The following is a 26,282-nucleotide window of genomic DNA, read 5'->3' as shown; positions in this document are numbered from 1 at the left end:
ATGAGGTCTGCATTTCAGCAGGACGGAGACACCGGTTCCTTGACCCAAAGCTCTGTGGTTCTGAGAAGGTGCTGGGCCTGTAGGGCCACGCCTTCACAATCCTGACAATCCCGACATTTCTCTTATTTTCTTACCCTTAACCAGAATAATACATACACCTGTATCACTTGTATGAGCTACCATCACATTTTAAATGCTAACTACCTAGGGGCACCTGGTTGGCTCAGTTGGTTAAGCCTCCAACTTTGGCTCAGGTCATGATCACACAATTCATGAGTTCGAGCCCTATGTCAGGCTCTGCTGGAGCCTGCTTCAGACTCTGTGGCTCCCTCTCTCTGCCCCTCCCCCGCTTGTGCTCGAGTGCATGTGCTCTCTCTCGCTCTCTCTCTCTCTCAAAAATACATAAACATTTTTAAAAAAAATAAATGCTAAGTATCTGATCAGAGATTGGATGGGGTTGTTTAAAGGCAAATTCACGCATGTCACATAGACGGTACTGAGATTATGAAATTGCGTTGTTGGCTTAGAAGATACTTACGATGACTATTTTCTCTTTCACATGTACAGTTGCTGCAACTCCTGGGGAACAGCCACATGTTTTCCAACCAATAGGTATTTTTTCCGTCCTTACATTTTGCGACTTCTTTTCTTAGGCTGGCATTTGTGGCCCACAGAAATGTAGCCAACATAATTTTCATGGCCCCGGTGCCGTATGGAATAAAAGCTGTGCTCATCAGAGACAAGCTGGTGATATGGTGGGTTCTCCCCATGTGGGGACCTTTTCAAGCCAAGCCAGTCACCCACCCACCCTCAGTGGCATCACTGAAAGGCCCGTAGGAAGGTCCTGAGCCACGCAATGCTCTTGTGGGCCCTTCTCTAGGGGGACCCCATGAACCAGCCCCATCTCTGGGGCTCAGAATCTGAGAACCAGGCTCATCTGCTTTTGGTTCAGGGGTAAGTTTCACTCAGTGAGTATCTGACCTTCTTGTAGGAGCGACGCCCCTCTTCTGCTGCGCAATTTTCCAGCCCCAACCTTCTCCGTCATCCTCCGATAAACACTTCATCCTTTTTAACGTTTTTATTTATTTTTGGGACAGAGAGAGACAGAGCATGAACGGGGGAGGGGCAGAGAGAGAGGGAGACACAGAATGGGAAACAGGCTCCAGGCTCTGAGCCATCAGCCCAGAGCCCGACACGGGGCTCGAACTCACGGACCGCGAGATCGTGACCTGGCTGAAGTCGGACGCTTAACCGACTGCGTCACCCAGGCGCCCACTTCATCCTTTTTAAAATTCAAGTAAAGTGAAATTAATTTTGTTCTGAACATTCCAAACATTCTTTAAGAGACCTGGGTAAAAAATGTGAAGTTTGAACCCCAAGCATTCAGCCAAACTGTTTCGAATTTTTAGAGAAACCACATGACAAATGACACCCAAAGGAGAATGAAAGCAGATAGTTGGGGTGTTTTTTTTTTTTTTTAATTTTTAAAAATATTTTTATTTATTTTTGAGAGAGAGAGAAAGAGACAGAGCATGAGCAGGGGAGGGACAGAGAGACAGGGAGACACAATCTGAAGCAGTCTCCAGGCTCCGAGTTGTCAGCACAGAGCCCGACACGGGGCTCGAAATCGTGGACCACGAGATCATGACTGGAGCTGAAGTCAGACGTTTAACTGACTGAGCCACCCAGGCGCCCCAAGACAGTTGTTTTTAAGTGGTCGTCTGCAAAGCCACCATGTGGCCCATATTTCCATAAGAAATGGCCCACTGACAGCAAAACACTATGGAGTTTGTGCTGAATCTCAGAAACAAGAAGCCATCACATGGTCTCCTCTGCATATATGATTTGCTTTCCCGGGGGACACAGACTACAGACGGGGCTAGAATTCTCCAACTGGAAATGCTGTCTCGTTTGAGAGTCCGGGGAACCTTTTCGAGCCTCTCTGACCTTTGGTTCCTGCAGATCTGCCGGTGGTGAGGCTGGCGGCGGGGAGCAGCAGGTGCGAGGGCCGCGTGGAGATCCTCTACAACGGCACCTGGGGGACCGTGTGCGACGACCTCTGGGACCTGCCGGCCGCACGGGTGGTGTGCCGGCAGCTGGGCTGCGGAATGGCACTGGCGGCCCCGAGAAGCAGTCTGTTTGGTGATGGCTTGGGCCCCATCTTCCTGGACGATGTGCGCTGCACGGGCGATGAGACCAGCCTGGGGCAGTGCATCCACCGTGGCCTGTCGGTCCATAACTGTGGTCACCACGAGGATGCCGGAGCCGTCTGCTCAGGTACCTGAACTCCCCCTAGACTGGGTTCCCTCCTCTGCCAGGCAGGCCGACCCTAAAGGCTTGGGGTTCCAGGTCATGAAAACGGCTTGTCCCGGTTTGCCTGGAATTTTCCCATTTGGAGCACAGAGAGACCCATGTCTCAGGAACCCCCTCAGATTCCGCTAACCCAGGATGGTGGTCACACTTGTCTGAAGTGTACCTGATATCACAGCCCACTCCCCTGGCCCTAAGAAGAAGGGAGATCCTATGAGCAAAAAACAAGCAAACAAACAAACAAAAAACATGCCTGTAAAGCAGGAAGTTATACCCTTGCTCAGGATGGTTTTTCATTGTCAGGAATGATTTTTCTATGTGCATCAACATCATAAATTTCTCATGAAGGTATTTCTCGGAAAGAGCTAGATGGGAAAGCTCTCCTGAGCTGCTGATTGCCCAGCTCGCGATTTTCTTGCTATTAGGGACAATTTTATGCAACCATTCAAAAAAGCTGATTGAATGTTGAAAAACCCTGCTTTGTTACCTTTTGTTACTAAATAATGCGTGCAACAAACATCTGTGACACACCTCCCCAACCCCTCCCCCCCCCACGCTCCCCCCTCCCCGCCACCTTCACGGCCCAGAGCTACTCCCGTCTCACAGCTGGGGGAGGGGAAACAAGGTTCCCAAATGGGGGAAGATACAGACAAGGTGGAATATTTCTATCCCACCTTGTTGTTGGGTAGTTTGGGGTTTTTTGTTTTTAAATTTTTTCAATGTTTTTTTAAATTTTTGAGTGAGAGAGTGCAAGTGGGGGAGGGGCAGAGAGCGAGGGGGACAGAAGATCCAGCTGTCAGTGCAGAGCCTGATGCAGGGCTCCAACTCACCAACTGTGCAATCATGACCTGAGCTGAAGTCAGATGCTTAACAGACTGAGCCACCCAGGCGCCCCTGTTGGGTAGTTTTGTTCTGTTTTGTTCCGTTTCATCTGTAGAGTGAGCATTTGGTGCTACAAAGAAGTCTTGGCATCCCTCGATGAGAACTCTGAATTAAAATGTCATGAGAGGTTCATCTGTCCTATTTTGTAGCCTCAGCTCCGAGTGGCTCTGGATGGCTCCCCCTGGAAAAGCTCAGATAGATGCTTCCAATTAGCCTCCGTAAGCCTCGGTCTCACCGGCTAAGGGAAAGGAGGTCTCAGAAGCGCAGTTGCCTTTGCCAGAATTTCCCGAACCGGCACACGGGGACAGATGTGGGTTCACGTGCCCATCGGCTGGTGTGTCCACGAGCGTTTCTGCAAGTGCGCACCTGCTGACATGAATGCCTTGCGCTTTCTCTTTCAGCTGCCGAAGCTGCCCCAGAATCAGCGGAAACAGCTCCTGCAGTTGGTAATCCTTTGACGGCTTCCTTCACCCCTTCCCAGCTATTGAGTCTTTCTAGCAGACTCCCTGAGGTTACAGCTGGGAGTGTCAGGGCCGGGGTGGATTCGGCCCTGCCATGGAGGGAGATGTGGCATGCGGGGCCCGCCACTTGTCTAGTCTCTGCTTCTACAATCTGTCTAGCTGTTGGGGCGCCTGGGTGGCTCAGCTGGTTAAGCGTCCAACTTCGGCTTGGTTCATGATCTCACAGTTCGTGGGTTCGAGCCCCACGTCGGGCTCCGTGCTGACAGCTCAGAGCCCGGAGCCTGCTTCGGATTCTGTGTCTCCCTCTCTCTCTCGGTGCCCCCCACCTCTTGCATGCACTCTCTCTCTCTCAAATAGAAATAAGCATTAAAAAATTTTTTTAAATAAAATCTGCGAATCTGGGCCAGTGTGCAAGTTTGGCTCGACGAAAATAATGAGAAGTTGAGTCTGACCTATTTCCATGCTGTTGCTTAGCAATTTAATGACTCCATTCTGAAATAGATATCTGTCCTTATCTTTGCAATTATATTTCAAATGCAAAGATGGAAATGAGGGAACAAAATACCTGAAATCAGAGCTCGCCTGGAAAAGCTAGTCACTGCATTGATAAGTACTAATTTGACTTTTTCCTATGGGGCTTGGAGACAGGAATAAGAGATTACAGAGTATAGGACTTCGGGGTTCGCTACGGTAAAAACTACAGAAAAGTCCTATGAGAAATTACTTGCCGGAAGAGTTAATCCCATTCCAGTAACAACCCCGAGTCTTCCCCAGACCTGCCCATCATCAGGCTGGCGGATGGGAGCAACCGCTGTGAAGGTCGCATCGAGGTGTACCACAACAGCACGTGGGGGACCGTGTGTGATGACCTCTGGAGCATCGGCGCAGCCCGCGTTGTGTGCCGGCAGCTGGACTGCGGGGAGGGCGTCAGAGCCCTGGGGAACGGCCACTTTGGGGAAGGTGTGGGGAGCATCCTCCTGGACGACGTGCAGTGCCGGGGCAATGAGACCACACTAGGCCAGTGCCGGCACCTGGGTTTGTTCATCCACAACTGTGGCCACCATGAGGACGCCGGGGTCATCTGCTCAGGTACTCACTCCCGACTCTCTCCTGACGCTGCGGGAGCCACAGCTGTTGGGGTGGGAGAGAGGGACCTGGAAGTGAATGTGAAGAAGCTCGGGTCCCCTCGGCGTCCTCCAAACACACGCTTAGGGTCTGCTCTCAACATTGGTTTGGGGAGGCCTCTGGGCCATTCTTGGCCTCTCTTAACCTGCTGACCTACCCAGTGCTTGAAGCTACATTCACCAGTTCACTTTAGAGCCCCTGGTCTCTGCCCTCTTCAAGGACTTGCCAGATTCGCTGTTATTCACCCACTGGGGTCATTGCTTTTTCTAGTCTATGTCTTATGTTTTGAGCCTTAAAGCTGACTTTGTAGTACCGCTTTGGGGAGTTCTGTGAGCAAAACCCAGTCCCTCTCACCTGTACCCCTTGTGAAAGCATCAACACTATTTGTTTTTGGTCTCAGGGGCTTGAGATGGTCTCCTTTTCTATTTTTTTTTAATTCAGCCCACACATATATTATCTTAGGCTGCCAAACAAGTAGAATTCCAAAAGCCAATTGGATGAAATGAAAATACCCACTGCTTTAGAGCAAAGACAAGAATAATAGGATTCAGTGGACGCATCCATTTATTTTACAAATATTTGTTGGGCACATTGCCGGAGCCAGGCAAAACTCTACATGAACACGTGGTGGTGAGGGAAGCAGACAACAACCTGCCCTTGTCGGGCGTCTGATCCAGTGCAAGGGTTCAGGATCACTTCCGTGTTTCAACCCCGATAGGTCATTAACGACAGTAAATGAACATTGACTCAGGGGTCCACATGTTTAATTATGTTAAGGGGCCACTGTCTTTTCATATTCAGATCTTGGCCCTGCGTTTTCAACGAGTGAGTTTAGTGAAAATGAGCAAATCCATGTTAAGAACCTGAGGTCAGAATTAGGAAGGCTCTTACTACTTTGCAGCCCTAGGAAATATTCGCTCTTCACGACATCGGAGAAACAGCCTTTTTGACCCACGAGGGGAGGTTCTACTGTCCTCGCAGCCAACGGACTTCCTGCAGCCCACCTCCACTTCAGTCTCACCAAGAGGCTTTTCTCGTCTTCAGTTTCACATTTCAGAAGCCGTTTCTGTATCTAATTTCAGTCTATCCGAGGCATAAATGTTTTGGGGAAAAAGATGTCTTCTAAATGTTCTGTTTGTGGGTGGGATCTTTGTTCGGATTTTACCTTATTGCGTTTTGTTTTTGTTTTACAGTTTCAGCATCAGCCACAGAAATGACCACTTCACCTGGTAATTTTCTTTTCTTGCTTGCCTTATGTACCTCATAGATGGCTAGATGGCCTCACATACTGTTAGGGTTAAAGTTTATGCATCACCAGAAATGAAATATCAAGCTCATATCACACTGCCATAAGGTGCTCACATATTCACCGAATGCTTAGTAAACTGGGCAGACGGTGCTTACGTACCTTTCATAGGTATGTAGGACGCCGTATGCCCGGTTTGTTCCCTTGGCTCTTGGTATAACTGCAGGTCTCTGAGGTCAAGTTATAGTGAATTGAGCCTCTTTAGATTCACACACTGGGAATTCAGTGAGTTCATTTTTTAAAAAATTTTTTTATGTTTATTCATTTTTGAAAGACAGCGAGAGACAGAGCACAAGCAGGGGTGGGGTGGAGAGAGAGGGGGACACAGAATCTGAAGCAGGCTCCAGGCTCCGAGCTGTCAGCACAGAGCCCGACGTGGGGCTCGAACCCACGAACCATGAGATCATGACCTGAGCCGAAGTCGGATGCTCAACGGACTGAGCCACCCAGGCGCCCCACATTTTTTAACAGTACGGGACTTCAGGCATCGTGGGTACAGCTATCCCTGCGATCTGCATTTTCAGAAAATAACAGAGGGCCACAACTCTCATATGTTTCAGAATGTCGTACACCAATCCAGTCATATGCAAATTTAAAAAATAATTTCCATGGCTAAATAAGTTGAGGAAATGACATATCCCTCTCTTGAAGATTCCTAGTCTGTTAGCCCACTAAAGTCTCTGACAAGTCCTGTAGTTAAAGATCTTTTTTAAAAGTTGGCTTGACCCAGTGTCTCTCAACTTTCTTTGACCACTGAAACCTTATGAGTAGAAATGCAGCATCACAGAATTTGGAGCCCAAGAATCTGGCCCTCTGTTCTGGCTCTAGCCTTAACCAATTGGGTGACAGTGGGCCAGCCCCCTTATCTCCCAGGGCTTCCGTTTCTTCTTCTGTAGAACAGGAGGAGGAAGCTTGTCCCGGGGACTGGGTGGCAAACACTGGTGGAGGCACATAGTGACAGGAGCTTGGTCGTCACGCTCCGAAGGAATGTGTGTGTTACCATCTGCTGAGTCTGGGCTGGCTCTCTAATTTAAGCAACACATGTGTCTTTTTGTAAACTTCCCTGTTGGGGACTTTGGGGATCATTCTACAGCTTGCGCTGGTCAAGATAGGCTAAGGAAGTTCAAGAAATACCATCTCAAAACAAACCAATTCACTCAAGTTTTCTTTGATGATAAACAGTCACGAAAGTAGCTCATGGTCTGTATCTCCTAAATCTCAGAGTCCTCTGCCAGGCTTGGTAGAAACTGACCTCGAAGAAAAGCAGACAATGAAATCAACTTCTCTCTTTGTTGGATCTGTGAGAATCAGCTGTGAGGTCTCTCGGGAAGGGTCAAATTCAATATGGCACCTTCTCAGTATAGCATTTTTTTTTTTCAAGATTTGGAAGAAACCTTAGAGACTGTTCAGAGCTGAAATCACAAACAAGCAGGCTGTGGGCCAGTTCTGACCCAGGGAGGGGTTTTGATTCAGACAACAGAGTTTTGCTTATGCAATGTTTAGTTTTCTTTTAATACCACCTTTTTAAAATGGGCAATTTCATATAAAAGTCTGATTTCAAGCTTTTATGAAAAACCCAGAGGAGAGGAAGTGCTAGCATGAATTTTGGCAAGGCATCAATTGTCCAGAGTTGAGCAGGAAAGGGACCCCTTTATGGGGGCAATGCTGTCTGGTTTCTTCGTGGCCTGTGCCAATTATTTCTGGGCCTAGCTAGAGGTCATCTCCAGTTTAGTTGCTTGGTGCCTCTAGAACTTCAATATGTGTATAAATCACCTAGAGATCTTTTAAAATGAGATTCGGTAGTTCTGGGGTGGGTCCTGAGGGTCTGTGTTTCAAACAAGATGATGCAGATGCTACTGGTCTGTGTATTAGCCCTTCAAAGTCATGTGCTTGGTTATACAAAGAGCAGCAACTAGAAGCCAGGTCTCTTGAGTCCCAGACCTAAGTACCACCTTCCTTGTTATTTATTTCCCTTAACTTAGTACACAAGTAATAGGGAAATCAAATAGGACAGAGCATAATCAAATATGAGCACGGCTGGGGCATAATTTGTAAACAGGGTGACTTTTTTAAATTATTTACCAATGAACTTGATTGACAAGGATGATATCTAATTAAAACGTCCTTAAACTGTGCTTGTTTTGACAGTTCCTACCTCCGTTTCAGCCACTGATTCGGCCCTTGTAACTGGTAACAAGTTTTCTGCTGATTTGTCCTCTTACTGCCTTTAGGGAATATCGCTGTGTCGACATTCTACTTAGATAGGACACTTTTAGTGTTTTGCAGGGGTCACTTGGCTGAATTAACCCCTTGGAAAATCGACTAGAATCCAGAAATAGACAAAAAGGGCCTCCACACAGCCAAGTTTAGGTCCCAACATTCAAGCTCAAGTAAAGTGTTTGAGTACACATGGGGGTGTCCACTAAACCTGTTGTTCTTACTACACACACACACACACACACACACACACACACAACTGACTATCTGGTCTCCCTACTGACTGTGTATTATAAGAAACAACAAACTGGGGAGGGGACCGGGGATGGGGAGGGAGAAGAGATGATTATAGAACAGCCACAGCGGCAATTGCAGGAAATGCCAACAGACAGTCTGACGGCCAGAGAAGTGTTCAGAAACCCATTAAATGTCACTAGACTTGCTCAATGTCCCAATACGGAGCGCAAATGCCCACTAACCTCAGCATCCTTTGACACACCTCTGTATGACAAGCCTGAACAACAGTGGTTTCTTCCTCATGAGCCTGAATCGTGCAGGTTAGAATATGACAAATGTCTTCTGTTTAGAAGGACAGGACAGGGAACTGTGCTTCATTTCAGTAAAGTTTTCCTTTATAACAGCTCACATGTTTTACTTTGGGTGCATCAACTTTTATTCAGGAGGTTGGGAAATGACTAGTCCCCACACTTGAGTTGTACCAACAACAAAACCAGGGCAATGAGATCACAGGAAAGGCGGAACTGTGCACAATCGGAAAACGCATAAAATCTTTTCGTTGGCTGGCTTTCCTGTTTGTGTTCCATATTTAGGCGCAATTTCTACTTCAGTAGAAGCGACGTCTTCACCTGGTAATGCCCTCTGCCCCCTGCAAATGTAGGCAGATGGGGCAGCAAGACTGCCTAGGCCACGTCACCAGGGCCAGTGCCAGGACACCTTGGTGGGGGAGTGAGGGAGGCGTAAGGTGGTCACTGTCTTTGAGCAGCGTGCTCAGTGTGGGCCAGACCCTGTGCCAGGCATGAGGTGGTGGTGCCTCTCGGGGAGACAGAGAGGGGACCTCTCTGGCCAGGTGAGATCACCTGTCACAGGTTCTCAGAGCATCACATATTTCTCCTTCATAGCGCTTGTCACAGCAGCAATTTTACCGAGCAGGAGTCCCATCTAGTTTTCTTTATTGTTTCTCTCCAGCACCTAGCACAGTGCCTGCCACAGCATAGGTGGATGAATCAAAATTTGTTGATTAAATAAACGAAGTCCATGATCGCTATGCTCCAGGGACAGAGAGAAGGAAACAGGTTAACTGTAAAACAATTATTTTTGCCATTTGGCAGGTTTTGACCAACTGCCTTTTCTTCTTTCCAGGATCTTCTAGTATTACTGTAACCACCTTAACAGGTAATGCTGATGTTATTTTGGGTCCTATCCACCTTACTAGCTATAAATAATCTTATGTGATTTTCCAGGGAGCTCATTACACAATTGTGTATGTCCTGATCAAATTATCTTATTCTTTGGAGTTTTTTTTTTTAATTTTAATGTTTATTTATTTTTGAGAGAGAGAAACAGAGCACGAGCATGGGGAGGGGCAAAGAGAGAGGGAGACACAGAACCCGAAGCAGGCTCCAGGCTCTGAGCTGTCAGCACAGAGCCTGATGCGGGGCTCGAACTCACCACAAGATCATGACCTAAGCTGAAGTCAGACGCTTAACCGACTGAGCCGCCCGGGCGTCCCTCATTCTTTAGTTTTTAAGTACGTTTATATTGACCTGACTCACATAGGCCACCTCTATATTCCCTGATGGTGAATGAATTCTGGGCAGTCCAGCTAACTACATGGACCAATGGATAGATTATTTCAGCCAATACAGCCAAACTCCAAAATAAGTCATGCACTGGACTGACTGGCGGTCTAATGTCAACTGTCCATGGCGAGAGTTTCTCCTGGAGACCAACCGCAAAGTGGGCATTGCAAGAATGGTGGGGAGTTCAGCCATGGCTTTGACTGATCCCCCTTAGACATTCATCCAACATTCAGGGAGGGTGAACTTGTGTCAGGCTCTGTGCCAAGGTCCTAAGGGATAGAGAGTTGACCAAGGTAACAAGTAACACCCCTCTTGTACAATAGATCTTGAGTGATGCTGGTTGCAATTATCTGAGGAGCTCCTGGTGTGACTTTGGGTTTAACAATTTTACATATAGAGTGTTAAAGGTTTATTTGTGGGGGCACAATAAAGAGGGTGCTCTCCCCTACTCTAGGTTCTAAAGCAATTAAATAAAACACCAGAGTTAACACCAAAAATGGCCTTTTTTACTGAGGGCAACTCTTAATACAAGAGGCAAATGGACTTAGACTGACATCTAGGTCTTGGGACAGCCCCCCTGGAGAAAGTTCCAGTCTATAGAGGTCCCCCTTTCCTGTATCACTACCTTCCAACCATTTGAGGAGAGGACGGAGGACCGGGCAAAGAAAGCCCTCCATTTGAAGAACCTTGGTTAGATTAGCCCATATCGGGAGAAATTTGGACCGATGGTTGGTGTCCTCTGAGCAGGTAACGTCCACCTTCTCCAAAGAGAGGAGTAAAGAGTGGGCCAAAGGAATGGAGAGCCAATGAGTAGAAGGGTCCTAGAAGCAATGGCGGGTCTAGAAATGCCCTGCCATTGCCTCTGTCCGAAAAGCAGGAAGACAAGTCAGGCCAGTCATACTGATTACAACAGCCTCCTTTATGTGTCCTGTGTCTTAGGAACACATATGCCTGATACGGCTGTCATATTGTTTGTTATTTTTGTTGACTTGCAGCTTCAGTCGCAACCACCGTGACCTCCACACCAGGTAAAACACTGTCTCCTGCCCCACTAAGTGCCTCTTCTTGGGGTTCCATTCATCGGACTAGGTTGTTCCATGGAAATTTAGGACACTGGTTTTAGGTTTCTTCTCTTTTTCTACAGATACCTCTTCAACCTCAGTGGAAGTGACCTCTCCACCTGGTAAAGTCTCTCTCGTTGTGCTGTTTAAATTAACGAGACCAGCTTCTGACTTGCCTTGTTCTGTTTAGAAAACGAGCTCACGTCATGACCACTTTGACCACAAAGTAAACTGAATGAAAAGACACACTGAAATGTCCTTTTTCTCCCGGTTTCAAGTGTCTTATTCTCTCTGTCCATATACAGATATATCTTCAGCCTCCACAGAAGTGGACCCGCCCCCTGGTAATGTTTCTGCCTGTCACATTTCTTAAGTTAAATGTGACCAACTCTCCTTCTTTCTGTTGGACAAATGAACCTGTGTACCGAATATTTTGCCCGTGGTATAAGCCCCCAAGTCCCAGCTTCGTGTTCGGTTCATACATCCGTAGACACAGAGTGGTCCCTACACTGGGGAACGCCCTCTCATCGTCGCCCTGGCCCATGGGAGGTGAGGGCGGGGGCTCCACACTCCACTTGCTCGGTGGTGTGTTTTGTGTTACAGGTGAGGCTTTGACCCACCCAGCACACGCAAATGCGAGACAACTGGACTGTGATCGTGTTGGCTCTCCCCGTACACAATTCCACTTTCTACCACACTGTTGTTCCAACCAAAACATTCTATTTTCTTTTCACTCTTCTTTGGTTGCAGACACAAGTCTCACTCGGGAAGAGGAGACCTCTTCACCAGGTACGCTCTCTGCTCTTTGCGGCAGCCCTCGTGAATGACTTCCTGAGAAACCCCAGCCCAGCAGGACTTACACACCCAGAGGAAACACTTCCTGTTTTTCCCAGGAGAGGTCAGGGGAGATGGGGGGCTAGGGGTGGTAGGGAAGCTCCAGACCGCTACCCTAAAAGTGGCTCTGATTCTGAACACGGTGAAGGCAGATGTGAGGACGGGATGACTAGGATAAAAGGGCGTCAAGGGTCAACCCTGGAGGATACCTTAGAGATGAGATGACCCACGGCAGCAAACCTCAAATGTTGACGTGCACGTGAGTGGCCTGAAGAACTTGTTAAAATGCAGATTTGGATTCAGTGGCTCCAGGGTGGAGTCTGGATTCTGCATTTCTCACGGGCTCCCAGACGATGCTGCCGGTCGGTCAGCGACCGCCCTCGAGGAGTAAAATGCTAAACCACTACTCTCGCTTTGGAGGAAAAGGAGGCCCTGAGAAGGAGGACACCTGCCACTGTCCTAGCTCAGGCAGCCATAACTGAATACCACAGACTGTGAGGCTTAAACAGCAAAGACTTACTTCCCACAGTTCTAGAAGTCCAAGATCAAGGTGCCGGCAGGGTCGGCGTCTGGTGAGGGTCTTCCCTTGGGTTGAAGATGGCCACCTTCTCGCTGTGCGCTCACAGGGCCTTCCCTTCCCCAGTGTGTGCTCCCTGAGGGGGAGAGAGACAGAGAGAGAGGGAGAGAATGGGAGCTCTGATGTGTCTTCTTATAAGGATGCTAATCCTATCAGATCAGGGCCTCCCCTTATGACCTCACTTAACCTTGACTACTTCCTCAGTGGCCCCATCTCCAAATACAGCTACACTGGGAGTTAGGGCTTTGACATGTGAATTTTGAGGGGACATAACTGAGTCCACAGCAGTCACTGAGCAAGCTGGGGATCCCAGCTCCCAGCCAAGGTCCTTTCTGCTCCCAGTCTTTGCCGATGAATCTGCCTGTGTGACTCCATTCGATCTGTCTGACGCTGACCTCTTGAGTAGCAAGGCCTATCGCTTTCTTTTGTTCTGTTTCCTTTCTTTTCAAGTCCTGGTTACTTTGAAGGCATAATGGTGCAAAAGGCAGTGAAGCCAAGCTTAGGACTTTCCTCTCGCTTCCACTTAGGGAGAGTTCTCCCTGCCTCCTTCCATCCCTCCCTTCCTCACTTCCTCCTTTCCCTGCCCTCATCATGACCTCACTTTTGGCAGAAGAGTCCTTCACTCATACTTCTCACTGACTCTTGACCTCACATGAGATGAGTTTTTCTTCGCAGACCCGGTTTCACGGGAACTGGGCTGCTTTTCATGCAGATTAATTGGCATCACACATCTTTACAAAAGCGTGACAGCACAATCACTTCCTGCCCCTGGGAGTGTGAGGGCAGATGTGGTAACCATCAGACCATTCCCTTCCTTCCCCGTCATCCCCCTTCACCCCAGAGCAGGCAGAGTGAATGCGACTCCCACATTTCATGCTCCCGGAAGGCAGAGTGCTGCGGAAAGGGGTTATGCTTCGGGGCCTCCCAGGTCAGAACTGAGGATGCCCCGGGCATGTCATACAAGCCCTCTGGGTCTCAACGTCCTCATCTCTGACACACTGATGATACTTCCCTGGAGCAGCTGCTGTAGGTATTTGAGGTGTGAATTATACGACACATCCTGGACGCTCTAAATGGGATTTATTCATCTGTCCTGCAAAATGCCAACCGCTCATATATCATTTCACTCCTGGATGTGTGAGTCCACAAGATAAATAATCAGGTGGATTGTATTATATACAGCTTATGGATCAGGCTTATTTTCATAAGCTTGCAGTCCACTGCATAAAATTTCAACGACATCCAATCTTAATGCTTTCTTTTCACCGGAAAAAAATCTCTCTCTTTTGTTTCGGCAGCCATACATCTGATTTCAACAAAAGCGACATCATCACCTGGTAAAGATCATATGCCTGTTGCTAGATTAACTCTTCATCTCATAGTTATTTATACAACCATATTCTATCATAAAATCCATTGTTACTTTTCCTACCTTGCTTCCCTCTGTATATTTTCATATGGAATCACACCTCTCAAATATTATCTTTCTGGGTTTTTTTAATATTTTTTTAAGTTTATTTATTTTTGTGAGAGAGAGTGAGAGGAGCAGGGGCAGAGAGAGAGGGGGACAGAGCATCTGAAGCGGGCCCCACATTGACAGTGGAGAGCCTGATGTGAATGAACCGTGGGGTTCAAAATCATGAACTGTGAGATCATGACCTGAGCCACTTAACTGACTGAGCCACCCAGGAGCCCTGATCTTTCTCTTATCAAAAAACATTTCTGAGAAATCTGATGGGTTTTCTCCATTTCATTTTCAGCCCCTATAAACATTTTTCCTACAAAATCTAATACTTTTATATTTTTCCTATAAAAATTTAGTATATTTATAAGGCTTCTTTTGTGACCATTCAGCAAATTATTTTCCTTTTGGAGAATAAGCACCACTTGTTACATTTTGATAAAAAAAATAAAACTTGGTGGATGGTATTTCTGCACCTAAACCTAAGCAGAAACTCAAACAAAACTATTAGTCTCTGAACCTCCAGAAAATGTGTGGGTCTTTTTCAGCTTTGAATATAAATATGTGACTTTGAGGATATGTGTTTTTTTTAAGCTCAGGTTTTCTTTTTTTACAGTTACAATTTCAACTGGTGAAGACATGATCCCTTTGCCTGGTAATTTTTGTTTGTTCCTAAGCACTTAAATTATCAAATCATTATCAGTACTGTTAGGATCGTAATTCTTTTTTTTTTTTTTTCAAAGTTCCTGCTCCTTACAGAAACCTTTTATGAGTAATAGACATATATGTGTATGTAAATGTGTATGTAAATATATATGCATATGTAAGTATATATGCAAATGTCTATGTCTATGTCTATGTCTACACATACCTTTGTGGGGCAGGAGCCCCAAATTCACCTCCTGAGGCCTGACCCAAAAGATACTTGCCTTTATTCATAGTTCAGCCAAGCATGGTTATCTTGCTCCAGTATCACAGCAACCAATTGCATAAGGAGAGAGCAACTATCCTAAACTAGGACACTGCAGTCACAGAGAAACCACAGCCAGTGGTATTTATTAGCATTCACTAAGCATCTTCTATGGGCCAAACAGAGCAGGAAGTTGGAAAACAGTTGCTAGCAACCCCTCTTATATGAAGACAAATCATTTTACACACATCTATGGGTATGGAACCACTGAGACTCTAGATTTTTAAAATTATTTTTACTTCTTTAAGTCACCTTTTTTTGACCTATAATGATACACAGTAAGTTGCAAACATCTATGAGGTTTTTCTAACGTATACAACTATGTAACCACCACCACCACCACCACCACCACCGGAATCAAGATCTAGAACATTCCCATTACCCCCAAAAGTTCCTTCATGTCCCTTTGCAGCAAATCCCCCAGGCGACCGACCACTGGTCTCCTTTCTGCCACTGTAGATCAGATTTGTTTTTCTAGAATCGCATATCAATGGGATCAAATAATACGTGCTCTTCTGCGTCTGCTTTCTTTTGCTTAACAAATTGTTTTTGAGATTTGTCTATATGGTTCCTTACGTTGGCATTTTGCTCCTTTTTATTGCTTAGTAATATTCCACCGTGTGGGTAGTCAGCAATTTATTCATTCCCCTCTCCCGCTGGTGGACATGTGTGGATGGTGGAGAATTCTGCTACGCACAAATCTTCCGACGCACATATTCATCCAGAGTAAAAGGAATTTCACTGGACAGATGTTGTTTGCTAAGCCACAGCAGTGCCTCAATAATTTTACTCCAAAGATTTGAGGGGTTTGCCATTTTGTTTTCTTTGGGGTCTTGGTACTTTTGTGTGACAATTACATTCTCACGTGTCTGGGCAACTAGGCTGACAATATCCACCATTGTCTGCGGCCTTCAGTTAATTCAGGTTTGACTTTTCTATGAGAGAGTGCAGGAGGTGGGGGGACGGGAAGGAGGGAGCGAGAGACAGAAGGCAGCACCGCCTGGCGTGGTGAAGCTCCCTGCAGTGTCATCTCTTCCACTGCAAATGACATGCACGGAGCAAGGGAGGGCAGCTGTCGCACCTGTCACCCCCGCGACCCCGTTTCACTCTCTCTCCTCCCGCAGACCCTCCCCTGCGCCTGGCGGGCGGGCGCAGCCGCTGCGAGGGCCGGGTCGAGGTCCGCCACCAGGGCGTGTGGGGCACGGTGTGCGACGACCACTGGGACATCAGGGACGCCCGCGTCGTGTGTCGCCTGCTGCGCTGCGGCCCCGCGCTCGCCGCCCCGGGGCACGGCCGCTTCGGCCCGGGCTCGGGGCCCATCCTGCTGGACGACGTGCGCTGCGCGGGCACCGAGGACGCACTGGGCCACTGCGGCCACTCGGGCTGGACGCGCCACAACTGTCGCCACCGGGAGGACGCGGGCGTGGTCTGCGCAGGTGCCGCAGCGCGTCAGCGATGGGGGCTGTCCCCGGGGCTCCGTCCCTCTTCCTCCGCCCGCGTTCCTAAGGCCAAGGCCCCGGCTGCTGGGATAGCAAGGGCGCATGTGAGGGCACAGTCGTAGGTGGACACCCTTCTTCACCCTGACCTGGCCGTCGGAAGTCGGAATGTCGGCCGGCATGTCCCTCTCACCCAAGATTTGGCCTCTGCCTTTCCTGTAGTACTTTATATTACCACCCGATACCCCCTCTTGGCATTCTGGCCTCCATAGCTGGACCCTGTTTGGGGTGGAGTAGTAGTTTCTTATATTTGTCCTACATTTACCCCCGGGGAAATCTCAGAGAGTTACGGAATTCTCAGATTTGGTGAACAAGTCCGAGCCCCCTTTGTCTGTTCCATCCTTAAGTTGTTTTTTTTTTTAATTTTTTTTTCAACGTTTTTATTTATTTTGGGGACAGAGAGAGACAGAGCATGAACGGGGGAGGGGCAGAGAGAGAGGGAGACACAGAGTCGGAAACAGGCTCCAGGCTCCGAGCCATCAGCCCAGAGCCTGACGCGGGGCTCGAACTCACGGACCGCGAGATCGTGACCTGGCTGAAGTCGGACGCTTAACCGACTGTGCCACCCAGGCGCCCCGATCCTTAAGTTTTTTAACAGGCAAACCAAAGAATCACTCTATTGCTCTTATCTTTATGTGGGAGTTACTCTTGTTTTGCACAGAAATGGATCACAAATAGAAAAACTATCAGAGTCACCCCGAGACTAACAGTCCCGCAGAGAGCCATAGAGTATGAGTCCCCTGGGGTCTTGGGATCCTATCTTCCAGACCCTCACTTTCATTGTGTCTGCTCACAGTTCCAGCCATGCCTCCTGCTGTCGGCGGACCCACTGGCAAGGGTAATTCGTTTTCCATTCTTGGATTATACACCAGGGTTGATTGGGTACAGCTACCGAAGGATCAAAGGTCTGGGGCCAAAAGTATCAGAAGGGGTTGAGTGAATCTGGTCAGCCGTGCTTCCTGGCTAGGACCCTAGCCACAGGTGACTGTCCCGCCTTGCTTCTGTGCTGGGGAGGCCTTTGATGGCTATGAACTGCTACTTCCCGGCCTGAGATTCCGAGCATGTCCTGTGCATGGGAAGGGACACCAGCCCGAATTCACTCATGTGATGGTGTTTATAATCTGCAAAGCCCTGTATTTACTATTCTCTTGGTGTTGATGACACCCGTACTCTCAACGCTTCTTCACGCACACCGGGATCCCTCCCTCCTGCTCCATCGGGAGGTTCTGGGCCCTCTTTCCCTTCCCATTGCTTGGAGTACTCTCAAGCCATGGTGCTCCAGCTTCCGTAGCTCAACAGAATGAGCCCATTTCCCGGCACTGCATGTTCTACTGCTGCCTATACCCTCCTCCTCCATATTGCACGGCTGACGTTTGCTTCTCACCAGGCCTGGCTGCCTCTGCTGTACCCAAAGACAATGGTAAGCCCTCCCCTCTAAGCTGCGGGAAGGCGGAACTAAGACAGCAGTTGTCCCTGGGAGAGAGAACGGGTTTTGAGGGGGCATCAGCTTCTGTCTCCACAGAGATCTCTCACATCTCTATCTACTCGCCGGGCTTCAGGAGGCTGGGGAAGAAGCCTCTTAACACCTATGCTCCCTCCCTCTTTGCTCCCACGCCCTTGCCTCAAATAGATGTATGTTCAGCCTCGGGTGTCCTCAATATGGGAAATGGGCCGTTCTCTAAATCTATAGACGAGGCTCTGACTCTCGGCACGTGGGACGTGTGCTGTGTGTATAAGACTCCCATGATATGGTGTGACTTTTTGGAAAAGAGAGGATATAAATAAAATCAGCGGAAGTCAAGTCAAGGGTGGGGGGTGATGGGAGCTGAGGCAGCCCCCGGGCACAAGGTACTGTCCATGCTTTATAAAGTAAGCACGCACCCATGTCCCGGACCGATGCGCCCAGTGTACCAAATCGTCTTTGTGAGCTTCTCCCCATGCTCCTCCTCCTGCAGCCTGGCTCTCCTGCTTGCCTCACCTCTTCCAAGTCACCATTGACCGAGGTTATCTCCGGAGGCTGGGCTACTCCTCCTGGGACATCCACTTAAATGATGAGCTGTGTCGTCCCCACGTCACGGGGCGCTATCTGATCTTCAACATTCCCTATGGTCACTGTGGCACTGTCAGACAGGTAAGAAACTGACGGGGTGGTGGTACCCTTCTGTGGACGGAGGCCAAGGAGAGAGATTTGGAAAGTTCAACCACCTGTTAAAAACCTGGCAGGGCCAGAAGAAAGGCACGGCCATGATTTTGTTTCTGAATTCAGTAAGACCTGGAGCACTCACAAATTCGTCTGAAATTTTCCTTCCTTTTGGGAATTTAGAGTACGTACTGAATTTGGAATACACAGTAATAAGTGCTGAGTGCTGATGGACTGATGGGTGGGTAAATAGACAGATGGATGAATGGATGGATGGATGATGGGTGCTGTTCTTTTAGCTCCAAAGCTGAGCATTTTCCACAACTTGCTTCTTTATTCACCGTTAGTGCACACCTACTATGTGCACGCTATGGCGCTGGGCATAGGAGAGGACAAATGATCTGACAGCTGCGTTCTAACCAGACAGCTAGCTGTATTCCCCAATCTAGAAAGCATAGACATTTGGGTATAATGAAATGTGTATGTCTGTCTCATTTTCCTTAACCACCAGCTTATTTCACGAGACAACGTCACTGAAGTTAAGGAAACAAGCGAAGAGTGCGTAACTACAAAATCGCACTTTTCTCAGCATACCTAACAATGTACCATCAATGTACCACGTTACACAGCACGGTCTCCATGCTATTCCTCTCTTCCTTTGTATCAGTATTTAGACACACAGAACAGCAAACATTTGGCATTGTTGGAGGTTTGATTCATCCAATAGTCTGCATGACGCCAAGTCACTGCTTCACTCCATACTTCACATTTTGTCTATTTGGTTGTGCAGACCCACGGTCGCACACGGTCCTTTTTGCTCTGAACCTTCTATTTTTTACCTCAGAGGTTTCTGCCCCAGGGGCCGTGCCGGAAGCCCCCCGGTGTCTGCGTGGCAGGCACCCCGGAAGCTTCTAGGCCATCAGGGAGGACCCTGGCAGTGTCCTCTGTGGCCCCGGCTGGCCTAGCTCCTACAGCACTGGGGCCAGAGGACACCGCAGGTCAGGAACCACTTGGGGTGATGGCCAGTCCCAGACCACCCACGGCGAAAACACTGCCACAGGAAGGTCCTGTGTGTGACTGCAGAGTCAGGGAATAAGCAAACCTTCTAGGTGCTGAGGACACAGCGGCCAACGAGACAGGGGCCGGGCTCCACAGCTCTCACATTCGAGAAGGAGGCACTGCACAAATGCACATATGAGAATCATTTCACAGACCTTAAGATGGCAAAACAAGGAAGAGAATAGGAGATGATGTGGGGTGGAAGGAAGGCCACTTCGAATAGGGTGGCCAATGAGCCGAGGCCTGAATAAGGAGACGGAGCCAGGTAAAGGAACAGGGGGCGTGCTCCGTGCAGGGGGGCTAGTGATGAGGCCCCCCGGGCAGCAGCAAACTTGGAGGGCTTGAGGAAGAGACTCGAGGAGTCAGCACCGGGAAGCCCAAGGTCAGGTTGGAAGGGGCAGGACCATGCAGTAATAGAGTTTAGCTTTTCCTCTAAGCTGTGCATCAGGTCAAGGGACAAGGGAGACGCTGTTTCTTCAGGGCACAAAGAAAAAAATGTCTGTTTTTATGGATAAAGCGTGCAGAACGTGAAGAGTATCTCTGTTGTATTAAAATGTCATAATGGGGGCTGGGCAGGGACAGGTGGATGAGTAGGAAAGAAAAGGTCTAAAAAGGCGGGGGGTACCTGGGTGGCTCAGTAGGTTGAGCGTCTGACTTTGGCTCAGGTCACCATCTCACAGTTCGTGAGTTCGAGCCCCCGCAGCAGGCTCTGTGCTGACAGCTCGGAGGCTGGAGCCTGCTTCGGATTCTGTGACTCCCTCTCTCTCTGCCCCTCCCTCACTCACGCTCTGTCTCTTAAAAAACGAATAAATGTTAAAAAAAAATGTTTTAAATAAATAAATAAAAAGGCAGACCTGGTCTGAGCTGACGGGGTGGTCCTTGGAGGGTTCCCAGGCGGACGTCAAGGATCTGAGTCACACACGCAGAGGCTTCCTGCAATCCACGTCGCTGGGTGGGCTGAGTCTCTGGACGGCACACAGGGCTGTGGTGAGGAGGCTGCCGGAGGCGACGGCACCTCGCACAGTAGTCTTCAGCACCCCCTTAGCCCTTCGAGTCCTGCTGGATTTGAAGGACAAGGCTGAGACTCAAGGCGAGCAGGGCCAGGCCCCCAGCTCACAGGGAGCCAGAACCCCTCTGGGGCCAAGAGAAGAGAGGGGCTGGAAGAGAGGAGAAAAGCACAGTGGGCCATGGTCCGTGCCTGGCTGAGAATACCCAGGCTGGGGGGGGGGGGGCACGTGTGCAGGAACTGGGTGGAGAGAGCGCCGGGCAGCCAGCGTGGACCCCCTGCCCCGCCTCATACCAGCACAGCTCGGCCCTCACAGGAGGGAAGAAGGGAGGGCAGGCTCACACACCGGGGCTCCTTGCGTGCTCCCTGAAGTGCTACGTCACTCCGCCGTGGCACTAGGTACCACGGGAGGCAGCCCCGAGGCCCCCTGCCTCCAGCTCACCGGCCGACTGGCACCCAGCAGGTGTGTGGAGAGGCCTCTGCCGGTGTAGGAAGGTGCTTGTCAGGGAGCCAGGAGCACTGGCCAGAACCTCCCCTCTCGTCCTCCCAGGAAAGTCTCGGCTCCCTCAGCTACTCCAACTCCATCAGAAGCCGAACACGGGGCCACCCTGGCCGAGTCATCGTGCGACACAAGGTGCCTCAGCTGAAGTTCACCTGCAGGGCGGATGGCCCATCTGCAGTTGACATCAGTCCCGGGGCTGACGTCCCAAGGGAGAGCGTCGGCTATGATGTGTCCATATCCTTCCTCGAGTCGCCCATCAGCCTGGGGCCACACTATGCCAGCCAGAGGAAAGCGGTCTTCCTCCAGGTCACACTCCAGAGCCCCGACCCCAGCCTGAGGCTCTTTGTGGATACCTGTGTGGCTTCTCCAGATCCCCGTGATTTTACGACTGTCAAGTACGATTTGATCCGGCACGGGTAAGGAACATAGAAGGCCTTCTAGGGTTGACTGTTATATTCAGGTGGCATTCCTGTGGCTTCTCTGGTAGATCTAAGTCATAACATGGTGCAAAATAGTCCTCGTTATGCCCCAGAGGCAGAGTCGGGCCCCTACCGTCCCTCTGATCTCAGCTGGAGACAAATAGTTATAGGAAGCCTGGACGACGTCCCTTGAATCCCCAAAGAGTCTTGGGCAAAGGCCCTGCTGTCCTGGACTCTGCTGTCCCATCTCACCCTTTCATACCTGTGCCTCCCTTCCCTCTGCGTTTTATGACTTTATTACACTCTCTATTTGTGGTTCAGGCTCTCAGACATCTGATCTACCCTGATGGGCTGGCGCGTCTTCTCAGCCTAAACTCTTATAGTGGTGAGATTCACTATGGCTGTTTTGATTAAGCAACAAATTCGCCAAGTTAGAATTTGGGTATGTTGTTTGCGTTCATAGCTCCCTTGCCCCCTAACAGGAGCAAACACTTAGAGATGGGCCATTGGTGACCGGTGCAAGACAACAAAACCCTATCACTTACTGGTGGCAGCTTCAAAGTGGTGAGAGCCGCATGGGACGCATCATTGTGGTACCTGTTTCCAAAAGACAGGGGGAGGGGCAAGACGTAGCACTGTGCATGGGTGGCATGACCTATAGCATGGGAGGTGCACAGGTGTGGCATTGAACCGCACTGGGTCTCAGAGTGAGAAAGCTCTTCCCTTTCCATTCTCTTTACAAATAGACCAAGGAGAGAGACACAGTTTGGTGCCAGAATTTTAACAGCCGACGTTCTCCCAATTCTGCTTGTTTAGGTTTAAGATGCTCTTCTGTTTCTAATTTCCTAATGTGGATTCTACATCTTTCTTCATTTCCAACACGTGCATTTGATTTATTTGATTTTGGTGAATTGTATGTTCATTTTCACTTAGTTCGAAATATTCTTTACATTTCTCTGGAGACTTTTTCTTTTACCTCCGGGTTACTTTGAAGTGTGTTGTTTGATTTCCAAATAGGAGTTCTCCAGCAACCTTTCTGTTTTTGATTTCTAGTTCCGTTCCATTGTGACCTGAAGATACATTTTGTGTGATTTCTTTTCTTTAAATTTGCTAAGGTGTGGGTTATGGTCCAGAATGTGGTCTATCTCAGTGAATATTCCATGCAGGCTTGAGAAGAGTTGTGTTCTGCTGGTGTTGGATGGAGTGGTCTGGAGATGGCTGTTAGTCTAGCTGATTGATGGTGCTTTTTAGGTCATCTAAATCCTTTCTGATTTTCTGCCTGCTGGTTCTGTCAATTACAGACAGAGGGCTGTTAGAGTGTCCAGCCATCACCGTGGATTTGTAGATTTCTCTTTGCAGTTCTATTAATTTTTGTCTCACGCATTTTGATGCTCCGTTGTTACATGTATACTCATTAAGGGTTGTGTCTTTTTGGAGGGCTGGTCTCTTTATCATTATGCAGTATTCCTCTTCATCTCTGATCATTGTCCTGGCTCTGAACTCTGTTTTGTTTCAAATTAATATAGCTACTCCAGCTTTCTTTTGGTTAGTATTAGCATGCTAAATCTTTCTCCATTCCTTTGCTTTCAATTTTTCTATGTCTTTATCTTTAAGATGGGTGTCATAGACAGTTATTAGTTGGAACTTGGGGTTTTTTGTTATTGTTGCTTTTGTTTTATCTGCTCTGGCAGTCTGCATCTTTAAATGGTCATACTTTGAACACTCACATGTAAAGTGATTACTGATATAGTTGGATGAAAATCTACCATCTTGGTAACTATTTTCCATTTGGTGCATTTCTTCTTTGTTTCTACCCCTATTCTCCTTTTGCTGTCTTCTCTGGTTTCAGTGGAGCATTTTCTACTACTCCATTTTATCTCCTCTCTTGATGTATCATTTATACTTCTTTCCTTAACTTTTTCCATGGTTGTACTAGGGTTTACAAAACACATTCTAATTCTGGAAAGAGCCCAATGTCCATTGACTGATAAATAGATAAAGAAGATTCATCAAAAGGAATGAAATCCTGCCATTTGCAATGACAAGGACAGAGCTAGAGGGTATAAGGCTAAGTGAAATAAGTCAGCCAAAGACAAATGCCATATGGTTTCACTCACATGTGGAATCTAAGAAATGAAACAGATGAACATAGGATGGACGGGGGACAGAGAGGTAAACCATAAAACAGACTCTTAATGATAGAGAACAAACTGAAAGTTGATGGAGGGAGGTGGGCGGGGGATGGGCTAGATGGGTGGTAGCGATTAAGGAGGGCACTTGTGATGAGCACTGAAACTGATATTACACTGTATGTAACTAACTGGGATTTAAATAAAAACTTGAAACTACAAAAACCCCACATTTTAAAATACCCGAAATTCACCTGCAAATAAGACAACCACCACCTTTAACCTCCCCTTTGGGCAAAATAGAGCAGAGCTTCAGAAGGCAACAGCTCTAGCTGGAATTTAATTACCTTGTTTGGTTTTTGTTGTATTTCTTTCACAGTTACCTGTCAGGAACAGTGGTTTGTCTACTCACAATAGTATTTTAAGTTTCTTCATAAAAGAAAGAGTGGGTAGTGGGAAGAGGTGTGTTTGGACTTCATATGTCTGAGTCTAAGCCTGATTATTCGAGTTGGGGTGCATTCACACCATCCTTTAAGTTAATCCTTGTGGCTGGGGGTGGTTTCTTCTATCAGGTGCATCAAAGACAAAAGCTATGTCAACCTCCACTCCCACCAGAAGAACACGGCCCAGTTCAAGTTCAACGCCTTCAACTTTCTCAGCAGCTATGATGTGGTGTATCTGCAGTGTGAGGTCGCCGTGTGCAAAGTGGGGGACCATTCCTCCCGCTGCTCCCAGGGCTGTGCAGAGCGGAGTAAGAGGGATGTGGGCCCCAAAGAGACCACAGAAGAGCGGACTGAGCATTTCCAAGTGGTGGGGCCACTGGAAGTCCACAGAGGGACGGGGCGGAACAAGACCCTTGTTTGATTTCTCCACTTTTCACGTGATTCTGTTATTAGAAAGCAAAGTCTATTTCCCTTCCGCAATGTAATAAGTTTGAGAAATCAGAAGTTGTCCACACAGCGACAGGTGAAACTGCTAAAGAAGTTCTCTCTGAAGTTTGTTGCTAAATAAACCTTCTCTGATTACTAAACTTCCAGGCAGTCCCTCTCTTTGCCAGCCGGAGATGCTGCGTTTTCTAATTCTTCACTACCAAGCACGTGATCATTGTCTTAACTGCACAAAATGTTATCAAGAACAGAGTTCTCTCTCTCTGTATCAAATTGCCAATTTAAGGTATTTTTTTTAATTGACTCCTTAATGTTCAGATGCTGGTAGGTGGATCTTTTTGTTTCTGTCCCTTGAGTGATGTGAGAATTTCTTTTCAGATCTCACTAAGAGTCTTAGGAAAAATGAACTAAGTGTCAGGAAATCGCTGCCTTTTTTTTTTTTAACCCTAATAACTGGTCAGTTGAATCAAACAGGTCATTTGCTCATTTGCTTGTTATCACTTACTCAAAACAAGCTCATTTTGCCCATTTCAAAGGGAACAAATTGCACCTCAGCTTTGTTGGGTTTGGGCGACAGCTTTGACGTTGACAGCAAATGGGAGTCTGAGACATAATCACACGAACCACCCGTGACTGCTTGCTGAGCTACCACGCACTCAGTCCGTGTCCCAGATCCTCAAAGCTTTATAGGAAACCTAAAAAGTACACAGGAAATCTGAAGAGTACAGAAAGAAAGGCTTGTATATCCCACACCCTCCTGAGAAAGGAGGGCAGCACCCACTTTATCCACGCTCTCTTTGTATCATCACAGAAAGAGGTCTGCACTAGGCTCAGTCTTTAAAGAGACAGTTTTGGACGTGGCCATTGTTTTTTTCTTTGCTTGTCAAGAAATATTCAACAGCAATGTTTGAAATATGAGTCCTTAAGGCCAAGAGATTTTTCCTTTAATTGTCATTAAATAGCAGTATGAGATGGGATGAATATGGCCAAGTCCCCCGGGGAGGAGGGCAGGGTTTGGGGGAGCCTGGGAGCTAACCCTGAAGTCCCAAGAGATGAAAATCTGACGAGTGACCCAAGGGCGGACATTGCCTCCAAAGGGGAACATCTCAGTTTCATTTCAAACGTGCCCTTCATCGACAACCATCTTGCTAAAAATAGGTTACTGACATTTACTTTGATGATGTCCCCTGCTTATACCTAGTAGAAGTTGACGAAACGTAATTACTGGTCAGTCTGGTGAAGACCGTATCTTTAAATCAGAAGTTAATCATTTGTCACCCAGTGGCTTCATCTTCAGTCGCATGATTTTAGCATCGGGCATCGATTTCACCCAAGGGCTTCAGATGAATTAAGGAGTTTTCCAGGTAAGCTGTGAGCTGCTGGAGTTTCTACTTTCCAAAGCTTATCTGCCCAGTAACTGCAGCTATCCAAATGTGTTGAGGAAGTGAGAGGCTAACAGCTTCCAAACTCAGCATCTTAGGACTTCTAACAGATGCCTAACGTGAAAAGTATCGACATTGAAAGGACTGATCTTTTCAGAATAAATAAATAAGGGGCCAGTGAACTTCCCAGCCAGGCTCTCTGGCTGTGGCTCAGCTAACAGAAGCCAGGAAGCGGCC

The 26,282-nt window shown here is 48.0% G+C and overlaps 2 protein-coding genes across 2 annotated transcripts in view; both read left to right on the top strand.

The window, feature by feature from the left end:
• Positions 1–16,586, top strand: part of LOC115527698 (deleted in malignant brain tumors 1 protein-like) — a 72,489-nt gene extending 55,903 nt beyond the window's left edge. The window contains 14 exon segments of the mRNA XM_032595302.1: positions 568–612; positions 1,963–2,277; positions 3,594–3,638; positions 4,428–4,742; positions 5,972–6,007; positions 8,233–8,274; positions 9,682–9,714; positions 11,117–11,149; positions 11,266–11,304; positions 11,488–11,526; positions 11,933–11,971; positions 13,892–13,930; positions 14,672–14,710; positions 16,150–16,586. Coding sequence (XP_032451193.1) covers positions 568–612; positions 1,963–2,277; positions 3,594–3,638; positions 4,428–4,742; positions 5,972–6,007; positions 8,233–8,274; positions 9,682–9,714; positions 11,117–11,149; positions 11,266–11,304; positions 11,488–11,526; positions 11,933–11,971; positions 13,892–13,930; positions 14,672–14,710; positions 16,150–16,586 — 1,496 coding nt within the window.
• A 4,876-nt stretch (positions 16,587–21,462) lies between these two features.
• On the top strand, positions 21,463–24,806 carry LOC116738387 (deleted in malignant brain tumors 1 protein-like; the record flags this gene model as incomplete). Its single annotated transcript, XM_032595301.1, has 2 exons — positions 21,463–21,644; positions 24,349–24,806. Coding segments are annotated over 2 exons (474 nt in total), but the record flags the coding sequence as incomplete, so codon positions are not given.
• Between the last annotated feature and the right edge of the window lie 1,476 nt (positions 24,807–26,282).

The sequence above is a fragment of the Lynx canadensis genome, chromosome D2, assembly GCF_007474595.2.
Source record: "Lynx canadensis isolate LIC74 chromosome D2, mLynCan4.pri.v2, whole genome shotgun sequence".
Lineage (NCBI taxonomy): Eukaryota > Metazoa > Chordata > Mammalia > Carnivora > Felidae > Lynx > Lynx canadensis.
This window is presented reverse-complemented; position numbering and strand designations above follow the sequence as displayed.